The sequence below is a fragment of the Chiloscyllium plagiosum genome, unplaced genomic scaffold (assembly GCF_037043375.1).
Source record: "Chiloscyllium plagiosum isolate Xiang-an unplaced genomic scaffold, Cpla_swu_hap1 HiC_scaffold_53X, whole genome shotgun sequence".
Classification (NCBI taxonomy): Eukaryota; Metazoa; Chordata; class Chondrichthyes; order Orectolobiformes; family Hemiscylliidae; genus Chiloscyllium; species Chiloscyllium plagiosum.
Genome location: NW_028270191.1, coordinates 22,936,474 through 22,947,299, shown reverse-complemented (window position 1 = coordinate 22,947,299; position 10,826 = coordinate 22,936,474). Strand labels below are relative to the sequence as shown.

The 10,826-nt window shown below is 56.0% G+C and overlaps 1 protein-coding gene across 3 annotated transcripts in view; it reads left to right on the top strand.

Moving 5' to 3' along the window:
* The first annotated feature begins 3,234 nt into the window (after positions 1 to 3,234).
* Positions 3,235 to 10,826, top strand: part of LOC122543290 (RNA-binding motif, single-stranded-interacting protein 2-like) — a 261,569-nt gene continuing 253,977 nt past the window's right edge. For 2 of the 3 annotated variants that reach the window (XM_043681795.2, XM_043681792.2), the window contains exon 1: positions 3,235 to 3,378. In XM_043681795.2, the coding sequence (XP_043537730.1) occupies positions 3,313 to 3,378 (66 nt within the window). In that variant the 5' untranslated portion in view covers positions 3,235 to 3,312. The remainder of the gene's footprint in view (positions 3,379 to 10,826) is intronic. The other variant, XM_043681793.2, reaches the window with a different exon arrangement.

The following is a 10,826-nucleotide window of genomic DNA, read 5'->3' as shown; positions in this document are numbered from 1 at the left end:
CTATTCCTGCCCTCTCTTGTTCGTCGCACTGGGAGTAATCCAGATATTACTACCCTTGAGGACCTCCTTTTTAAATTTCTGCCTAACTCTCTGTAATCTCCCTTCAGAGTCTCAACCTTTTCCCTTCCAATGTGGACAATGACCTCCTGCTGGCCCCTCTCCCCCGTGAGAACATTCTGCACCCTCTCGGAGACATCCTTGATCCTGGCACCAGGGAAACAACACACCATTCTGCTTTTTCTCTGCTGGCCACAGAAACGTCTGTCTGTACCTCTGACTACAGAATCCCCTAACACAATTGATCTCTTGGAAGCCAACATACCCCTCGTTGCATTAGAGCCAGTCTCAATGCCAGAAACTTGGCTGTTTGTGCTACGTTCCCCTGAGAATCTATCACCCCCTACATTTTCCAAAACAGCATACCTGTTTGAAATGGGTATATCCACAAAAGACTCCTGCTCTAGTTGCCTACCTCTCTTACCCTTCCTGGAGTTAACCCATCTATGTGACTGTATCTGAGACTTTCTCCCCCTCCTATAACTGCCATCCATCACATACTGCTGCTGTTGCAAATTCCTCATCGCTTCTATCTGTCTCTCCAACCGATCCACTCGATCTGATAAGATTCACTTCCAACAGCATTTATGGCAGATATAATCCGCAGTAACCCTTAAACTCTCTTTAAACTCTCACATCTGACAAGAAGTACATATCACTGCAAAGGCCATTTTTGCTCCTTCACAATCTACAGACCTCTTCTGGCGTTCAGCCAAAAGGACAGAGGGGACATTGATTTCAAATCTGACCTTCAAGGTGGTGCCAGTGACAGTGTGGCACTCCCTTCAGTTCTGCAATGAGAGCACCAGCCTTGATTTTATGCTCAAAGACCAGTGAATCCGTGACATCCTGAGGTGCTTTCGGAAGGCAATGCCACTGAGGTGAGAACGATCAATAAGGGAATTGAGGTCTATTGGTTGGGGGAGGTGCATGGATAGTGCAATTTAAGCAGGTTTGAGAGGCCGAATGGCCTGCTCCTGCTCCTAATTCTAGAGACATCAATTCCAGCAGCTAAAAAAATTGAAGTTGATACATATTTCCCACATGTCTAATTGGGAACATATCGAAAGAGAGAGTCTTGCAAAAGTATTAAATGCCCCGAGGCAAAATTTCAGCTTTGTGCCACCCCCAGAGTTAACTTTCAACAATGACCATTTTGCATTAGCATGAAGAAAAACTCTGTATTTATAATTACACTTTATTTTACATGATAGTGATTGTACATTCTCATTATTTGACACTATTCCCAGGATCTGTACTGTTCAAAGTGCACACCAGAGTGTGTGATATGTTGTAATACAAAGCGCTCCTGCCACAGTTCAGGTTTCACGTATAATTTACACCCTCTGTAGTCATTATGATGGAAAGGGGCGTGATTAAATTGCATTCTTTCATACTAGTGACTGGCTCACAGCTTGTGAATAGTCAAGTCAATGTACAGAATGAGGAATAGAATGTGTACATGTTGGGAAAAGCTACATGGGAAATCGAGATGTATCTCAGGGTATGTGGATGTCTAGCAGTAGATCGGGGTTTCCCAGAAGACAGAAATTCCCAGAAAGCACCACACTGCCCCCCATCCCCAGATTTCAGCTGGGGGCCAGGGGGTGGGGGGGTAGATTCAACATTCAAGTCTCGAAGTGTGCTCACAGTGGGAAAAAAATGTGAGATCAGTCATGATTAGAACAGGGTTGAAAAATGTGGTGCTGGAAAAGCACAGCAGGCCAGGCAGCATCCGAGGAGCAGGAGAATCGACGTTTCGGGCATAAGCCTTTCTTCAGGAATGAGGCTGGTGTGCCAAGCGGGCTGAGATAAAGGGTAGAGGGGAGGGAATTTGGGGGAGGGGCGCTGGGAATACATAGGTGGAAGGAGGTGAGGGTGAGGGTGAGGGTGATAGGCCGGAGAGGGGGTGGGGGCGGAGAGGTTGGGAAGAAGATTGCAGGTCAAGAGGGGGATGCTGAATCCGGGGGTTGGGACTGAGATAAGGTGGGGGGAGGGGAAATGAGGAAGCTAGAGAAATCTACATTCATCCTGTGTGTTTGGAGGGTTCCTAGGCGGAAGATGAGGCGCTCTTCTTCCAGGCGTCGTGTGGTCTGGGTCTGGCGATGGAGGAGGCCAAGGACCTGCATGTCTTTGGCGGAGTGGGAGGGGGAGTTGAAGTGTTGAGCCATGGGGTGGTTGGGCTGGTTGGTGCGGGTGTCCCAGAGGTGTTCCCTGAAACGTTCCGCAAGTAGGTGGCCTGTCTCCCCAATGTAGAGGAGACCACATCAGGTGCAGCGGATACAGTAAATGATGTGTGTGGAGGTGCAGGTGAACTTGCGATGGATGTGGAAGGATCCATTGGGGCCTTGGAGGGAGGTGAGGGGGGAGGTGTGGGCGCAGGTTTTGCACTTCTTGCGGTTGCAGGGGAAGGTGCCGGGAGTGGAGGTTGGGTTGGTGGGGGGTGTGGACCTGACAAGGGAGTCGTGGAGGGAGTGGTCTCTCTGGAACGCTGATAGGGGTGGGGAGGAAAATATATCCTTGGTGGTGGGGTCTGTTTGGAGGTGGCGGAAATGACGGAGGATGATACGATGTATCCGGAGGTTGGTGGGGTGGAAGGTGAGGACCAGTGGGGTCCTGGTGGCGATTGGAGGGGTGGGGTTCAAGGGTGGAGGAATGGGAAGTGGACGAGATGCGGTGGAGAGCATCGTCGACAACGTCGGAGGGGAAATTGCGGTCTTTGAAGAAGGAAGCCATTTGGGTTGATCGGTATTGGAATTGGTCCTCCTGGGAGCAGATGCGGCAGAGGTGAAGGAATTGGGAATACGGGATGGCGTTTTTACAGGGGGCAGGGTGGGAGCTGTGTTTTTCCAGCACCACATTTTTCAACTCTGGTCTCCAGCATCTGCAGTCCTCACTTTTCTCCCCATGATTAGAACAGGGTCGACGGGCTGAATGGCCTGCTCCTCGTTCTTACGATCCACCGAGGCGCACCTTCCATTCTCAATGCTCAAGCTTGCTTTCGACATGGGTGGCTTCAGAAATAATTCATCCTGTTACTTTTTAGGTTTGTTTGCGGCATTGGCCCTGCGTCTAAATCCCACCCCTCCCTCACTGGACATGAGGGTGGCCCAATGCGTGTGTGGAGGGGGAATGGGGGAATGGTGCTGGCGCTAGGACCTGGTAGTTGGAGCAAGCAACGCTCAGTCCCAGTTCAGATCATTCCAACTTCCCGTGCTGACGTCAGCCTCCTCCTTTGACATTAAAAAAAAGAAAATGTTGCTGTCGGTGCCCCGGCCAGGATTTACTCCGTATCCCTATCCGAGCCGTACATCAAAGAAGGTAACGAAAAGTTCGAGGCTCCCTCTGGGCCGCGGGGCGCCGGTGGGGAACTGGGAGTGACGGGCTGGAAGGGTGTTTTTTTCTTGTACTCTCGGGGATTGAAGGGGCACCGTGGAAGCTGGAGGGGAGAAAGAGAGAGAGAGATGTTCCTGCACTTTCAGCAATTTCCCAACAGTTTAGAGCGGATTTTGCAACTTGGAAGGAAAATGGACTTTGTTTCTATTTTTTTTGGTCTGTGTTTTTTTTTGCTGTCGGGAGTTTGCAATACAGACAGACAGACAGACACACACACACACACACACAAAAGTTTCTGCCAGTTCAGCCCAAGCTCTCGGGGAAAGCTGATCAGCCGCATTTTGTACAGACTGCGAATTCCGAAATGAAAACACAGCCGAGGGAGGAGGCTGGGAGGAGTGGGGTGGTGCTGAGATGTCGAACCTGGACATTGACACTGTGTGTGTGTGTGTGTGTGTGTATTGCTGCCTCTGTTGAAGCTGCTCACATAATGTTGGTGGGGCCCACCATGTACCCAGAATGTTTGATTAATCCAAAGGGAATTAGGACCTCATTAAATGTGCATCCAAAGGTGGAGACAGCAATTCTTTTCCGCCGTTGGATGGATATGGTCGTTTACTATCTCTGATTTAAAAAAAAAACTGAATTATTTAGATCCAAGTCATGTTTTCGTTTTTTATTTGAGAGTCTGGGCAGTTTTGTCCTGTTCTGGGGCTGCATTTTTCCCTGTAATGGTTCAGTTCGCCCCTATTTCTTATTGGATTCCCCCCTCCCCCAGGGCAGGTAGAGAAGGAAGGGAAGGGGTACATGAATGGCAGTTCCTTGAACGGAGCTGTCGCCTTCCTTTAGTGGTACTGGGATATGTTCCTGGGACAGTCCCGGTGTGACAAGTGTTTACGCTGGGAGCATTTGGGAGAAATTTAATTCTGCATCCGCAGCGGAGGGCGGCTGGTGTCTGGGAGGTACAATGCTGGGTTCTAATGCCCATTTGAGCCCACACTTGAAGTGATTTAAAATTGAGTGGCGACGTCTCAAATGAACCTGGTCCTTCTCTGTACAGTTCATCTGTCTCTTTGGGAACGTTAAATTGTGTGTGTGTGTGAGATAACATACCGAACCTTTCAGATACCTGGAGAGATATGACAAAAGAGCGAATGATGTTAGATACCCAGGATTCTGGGGCATGTGTGTGTGTAAGAGACATTAAAGGATACTCACAGCATGGTCTAAAATAGATGGTGTGGGCTACAATATCTATGACCGGAATCTCTCCTGTCCGATTTTCCTCAATATTTCATCCCTGTAACTGACTGACTTTTATTTCTTTTGCTGAGAACTTGCTAGTGGCTTTTCACTGTCCGGCTTTCTATTCAGACTTTATGTTTTAACCTATTGGTGCGGAGATTTAACTACCACTGAGATGGAGCTATTGTTTGTGTCCGTGTCACGGTAGTTCCTCTCGTTTCAGTTGGAAGTTCTCTCAGAGCTACAATGTCCCTCCTTTTTTTAATATCAAATGCAGATAAGAGGTTACAGTATCCAGTTCCCATAATCCCAAGAGTTTGAACAAAGGAGCTGGATTTTTTTTGTCATATAAAACGAATGAAGTTGCGTCAAATAATTCGCATTGTGTCCAGGTTCGCCCTCCCTCACGTAACCGAAATATTCAGTGTCCAATTAGCCTAGTGGCCATTGGAAGATTCAGCTTCCCATTCCATGAACAAGGGGTTAAATGTACAAACTAGCGGGAGAAGGCTATTCAACCCCTCGAGATTGCTTTACTATTTACTAAGATTATGGCTGATCTAATTACTGCACATTCTCCCCCCATAACCTTTTCACTTCTATTTTGTCGATCTACCTCGGTCTTACAAATATTCAAGGACTTACGACTTTGAGAAATAATTTCACCTCCTCTCTGTTTAAATGGGTGACTTTTTAAAAGTGACATCTCTTCCCACCCCCCCCCCACACACACACACATCCCCGGAAGTTCTAGAATCTCTATCAGGGGAAAATGATCACCCCCCAGGATCTTATAGATATTTTAGTCAACCTGTTCAAACATGTTATTATACACCTCTGGAGCGGGTGGGATTTGAACTTGGGCCTCCTGTCTCAGAGGTACGGACATTGCCATAAAAAGCCCTTTCTGTTATGTTTGGGGCGGTGGGAGGTTTTACACACAATTCTTAGACAATTTGACAGGAGAGATTGTTTCCCTTTATGGGGGAGTCTCGGGCCAGGGGGCATCATCTTAGAATTAGGAGTTGTACATTTAAGATGAGGAGTTTGTTCCCTCAGAGGGGAATGAATCTATGGAATTCTTTACCACGAAAGGCTGTGCAGGCTGGCTCATTGAAGAAGGGCTTATGCCCGAAACGTTGATTCTCCTGTTCCCTCGATGCTGCCTGACCTGCTGCGCTTTTCCAGCAACACATTTTCAGCTCATTGGGTATATTCAAGGCCGAGGATAGATGTTTAATCAGGAGGGGAATGAAGAGTTTAAAAAAAGCTGGAGAGTGGGCTAGAGGGTTATCAGATCAGATATGATCCGATTGAATGGTGGAGCAGACTGGATGGGCTGAATGGCCTTTGTCTAGTCAGCGAAAAGCAAAGAACTGCGAATGCTGGCAATCCAAAACAGGAGCTGCTGGAGAAACTCACGCCTGGCAGCATCTGTGGAGAGAAAGCAGAGTTAACTGTTCAGGTCCAGTGACCCTTCTTCAGAACAGTTCTGCTCCTATGTCTTATGGACTGGAGAGGGGTCATATCTCCATTGATATCTATTTTATAGGAGTACAGGGAGAGGTGGGGGACAAGTGATTCGTTGACCCCAATAAAATACGTTTCCAGCCCACGAACAGGTCGTTCGATCCAATAAGCCGTCCTTGCATTTGGACTGAGTCTCCTCGCCCTCTGTCTCACCTTCGGCCGTCAGACTGGAATAGAATGGGTGCATAGTAGAACGGAACGGTGTAATGTGAACAGTTATGAAGTGAGGAGAACCCCCACTCGGGGGGAGGGGTGGGGGGGAAGAGAGAGGAAGCAAGAGGAGAAACAGCCCCATTGTTTTAAAAAAAAACTTAATTCTGACCCTGAAGACGATAACGTTGCAAACGACACGTGTGTTAATACCAGTTCTCCTCTTGCATTTCTGAACTGTTTGATTTAGCATTTATTGCCAATTCCAAGTGAGGTGGCTAAGATTTGAGTGTGTGGGAAAGGGGGTATGACAGAAAGGTGAGGCGGGGAATAGGGGGGAGGAGGAGGAAAAGGCGGGGGAGAGACAGAGAGATATGGAGAGTTCCTGGATTAGAATCACTGCTGGAAAATGTTTAGTTTATAACGTGCAGGCAAATGTTTTATTTTTTTAAAAAAAGGGGACGAGGGTATTAAATCCACCCAAGATGCTCCCCCACCCCCCCAAAAATAAACAATGGGGCAAGGTTTCCAGGTCAGAGTTATCACATTTTTAAAAAAATTATGAAGAGGAAGTTAGCTAAAAAAAACGCAGTGTAAGATATCTTGTAAAAGCAAAATCCTGCCGCTGCTGCAAATCTGAAAGAAAAAAAACAGAAAATGCTGGAGAAACTCGGCAGGTCTGACACTATCTGTGGAGAGAAAGAGAATCAAAAGTTACCGTATCGAGTCTGGTGTGCCTGTAGATTTTAAGACACTTCAAGTGTAGCGGAAAGGGGGGAAAAGTCTTTACAAAAGATTGATATTGACTTATGGGACCGCTGCTTTCGAACTGTAGCTCTTCTCTCCGCGATTAATGACTGGGCTCAGGGAGAAAGGCCATCTATTAAATTATTTGAGCGGGATAACAGTCGAAGCTTCAACCTCTGCCCTTTCAAGATTGCCAGCAAGGTCTGAAGGCTCCTGCCCTGACGAATGGTTTAGCTGTGGGGAGCTGGGGAGGGGGGCAGGGTGCGAGCTTTGGGTCAGAGCTGTTGTTTGGGAGAGGCAGATATATGAAAGCTGTCCACACCTTACTCCAGGCTGGGCCAGTGTGAGAAAGAGGACTCAGGCTTGAGTGGGTCGAGTGGTGTGTGGTGGTGGAGGGAAGGGGCATGTGTTGACCGTTGGGATGCGAGGGAGAGCCATTCCTGTGTGTGTATCTGGGCCGTTGGGGTAAGGTATACGACGGGAGGATGGAATTAGGTGAGGGAGGTTTGTTTTGGGGGGGGGGGGGGGGGGGGGGAGTCTGGTCGAAGGGTGGGGAGAGGAGTGAACAAGATGAATAAAGTAGGAGCCTCCAACAGAAATCCCAGCTGAACTGCGGGGTGGGGAAAGTGGGGTGGAGGGGTGGGGAAAGTGGGGTGGAGGGGTGGGGAAAGTGGGGTGGAGGGGTGGGGAAAGTGGGTGGAGGGGGGGAGAGAGTGGGGTGGAGGGGGGGAGAGAGTGGGGTGGAGGGGGGGAGAGAGTGGGTGGAGGGGGGGGAGAGAGTGGGGTGGAGGGGGGGAGAGAGTGGGGTGGAGGGGTGGGGAAAGTGGGGTGGAGGGGGGGGAGAGAGTGGGGTGGAGGGGGGGAGAGAGTGGGGTGGAGGGGGGGAGAGTGGGGTGGAGGGGGGGGAGAGTGGGGTGGAGGGGGGGAGAATGGGGTGGAGGGGGGGGAGAGTGGGGTGGAGGGGGGGGGAGAGTGGGGTGGAGGGGGGGGGAGAGTGGGGTGGAGGGGGGGGGAGAGTGGGGTGGAGGGGGGGGAGAGTGGGGTGGAGGGGGGGAGAATGGGGTGGAGGGGGGGGAGAGTGGGGTGGAGGGGGAGAATGGGGTGGAGGGGGGGAGAATGGGGTGGAGGGGGGGGAGAGTGGGGTGGAGGGGGGGGGAGAGTGGGGTGGAGGGGGGGGGAGAGTGGGGTGGAGGGGGGGGGGTGAGTGGGGTGGAGGGGGGGGGGAGAGTGGGGTGGAGGGGGGGGAGAGTGGGGTGGAGGGGGGGAGAGTGGGGTGGAGGGGGGGGGAGAGTGGGGTGGAGGGGGGGGGAGAGTGGGGTGGAGGGGGGGAGAGAGTGGGGGGGGGAGAGTGGGGTGGAGGGGGGGAGAGAGTGGAGGGGGGGAGAGAGTGGGGGGGGGGGAGAGTGGGGTGGAGGGGGGGGGAGAGTGGGGTGGAGGGGGGGGGGAGAGTGGGGTGGAGGGGGGGAGAGTGGGGTGGAGGGGGGGGGAGAGTGGGGTGGAGGGGGGGGAGAGTGGGGTGGAGGGAGGGAGAGTGGGGTGGAGGGGGGGGGGAGAGTGGGGTGGAGGGGGGGGGGGGAGAGTGGGGTGGAGGGGGGGGGGGAGAGTGGGGTGGAGGGGGGGGGGAGAGTGGGGTGGAGGGGGGGAGAGTGGGGTGGAGGGGGGGGGAGAGTGGGGTGGAGGGGGGGGGAGAGTGGGGTGGAGGGGGGGCAGAGAGTGGGGTGGAGGGGGGGGCAGAGAGTGGGGTGGAGGGGGGGCAGAGAGTGGGGTGGAGGGGGGGCAGAGAGTGGGGTGGAGGGGGGCAGAGAGTGGGGTGGAGGGGGGGCAGAGAGTGGGGTGGAGGGGGGGCAGAGAGTGGGGTGGAGGGGGGGCAGAGAGTGGGGTGGAGGGGGGGCAGAGAGTGGGGTGGGGGGGGGAGAGAGTGGGGTGGGGGGGGGAGAGAGTGGGGTGGAGGGGGGGGGAGAGAGTGGGGTGGAGGGGGGGAGAGAGTGGGGTGGAGGGGGGGGAGAGAGTGGGGTGGAGGGGGGGAGAGAGTGGGGTGGAGGGGGGGGGGGGAGAGAGTGGGGTGGAGGGGGGGGGAGAGAGTGGGGTGGAGGGGGGGGGAGAGAGTGGGGTGGAGGGGGGGGAGAGTGGGGTGGAGGGGGGGGGGGAGAGAGTGGGGTGGAGGGGGGGGGAGAGAGTGGGGTGGAGGGGGGGGGAGAGAGTGGGGTGGAGGGGGGGAGAGAGTGGGGTGGAGGGGGGGGAGAGAGTGGGGTGGAGGGGGGGAGAGAGTGGGGTGGAGGGGGGGGAGAGAGTGGGGGGGGAGGGGAGGGGAGAGTGGGGGGGAGGGGCGGGAGAGTGGGGGGGGAGGGGAGGGGAGAGTGGGGGGGGAGGGGCGGGAGGAGTGGGGGGGGAGGGGAGGGGGAGAGTGGGGGGAGGGGAGGGGGAGAGGAGAGTGGGGTGGAGGGGGGGGGAGAGAGTGGGGTGGAGGGGGGGGGAGAGAGTGGGGTGGAGGGGGGGGGAGAGAGTGGGGTGGAGGGGGGGGGAGAGAGTGGGGTGGAGGGGGGGGAGAGTGGGGTGGAGGGGGGGGGAGAGAGTGGGGTGGAGGGGGGGGGGAGAGAGTGGGGTGGAGGGGGGGGAGAGAGTGGGGTGGAGGGGGGGGAGAGAGTGGGGTGGAGGGGGGGGGAGAGAGTGGGGTGGAGGGGGGGGGGAGAGAGTGGGGTGGAGGGGGGGGGAGAGAGTGGGGTGGAGGGGGGGGAGAGAGTGGGGTGGAGGGGGGGGAGAGAGTGGGGTGGAGGGGGGGAGAGAGTGGGGTGGGGGGGGGAGAGAGTGGGGTGGAGGGGGGGAGAGAGTGGGGTGGAGGGGGGGAGAGAGTGGGGTGGAGGGGGGGGAGAGAGTGGGGTGGAGGGGGGGGGAGAGAGTGGGGTGGAGGGGGGGGGAGAGAGTGGGTGGAGGGGGGGGAGAGAGTGGGGTGGAGGGGGGGGGAGAGAGTGGGGTGGAGGGGGGGGGAGAGAGTGGGGTGGAGGGGGGGGAGAGAGTGGGGTGGAGGGGGGGAGAGAGTGGGGTGGAGGGGGGGGAGAGGGGGTGGAGGTGGGGGTGGAGTGGGGGGGGGGGGAGAGTGGGGTGGGGGGGGGGAGAGTGGGGTGGGGGGGGGGAGAGTGGGGTGGAGGGGGGGGGAGAGTGGGGTGGAGGGGGGGGAGAGTGGGGTGGAGGGGGGGAGAGTGGGGTGGAGGGGGGGGAGAGTGTGGGTGGAGGGGGGGGAGAGTGGGGGTGGGGGGGGGAGAGAGTGGGGTGGAGGGGGGGGGGAGTGGGGTGGGGGGGGGGGAGGTGGGGGGGGGGGGGGGAGAGTGGGGTGGAGGGGGGGGGAGAGTGGGGGGGAGGGGGGGGAGAGTGGGGTGGGGGGGGGGGGGAGAGTGGGGTGGAGGGGGGGGAGTGTGGTGTGGAGGGGGGGGGGGAGAGTGGAGTGGGGGGGGGAGAGTGGAGTGAAGAGTGGGGGGGGGGGGAGAGTGGGGTGGGGGGGGAAGAGTGGGGTGGGGGGGGGAGAGTGGGGGTGGGGGGAAGAGTGGGTGGAGGGGGAGGAGTGGGGGAGGGGAGAGTGGGATGGGGGGGGAGGGGAGAGTGGGACGGGGGGGAGGGGAGAGTGGGACGGGGGTGGGAGGGGAGAGTGGGACGGGGGTGGGAGGGGAGAGTGGGACGGGGGTGGGAGGGGAGAGTGGGACGGGGGGGGAGGGAGAGAGTGGGGACGGGGGGGTGGGAGGGGAGAGTGGGACGGGGGTGGGAGGGGA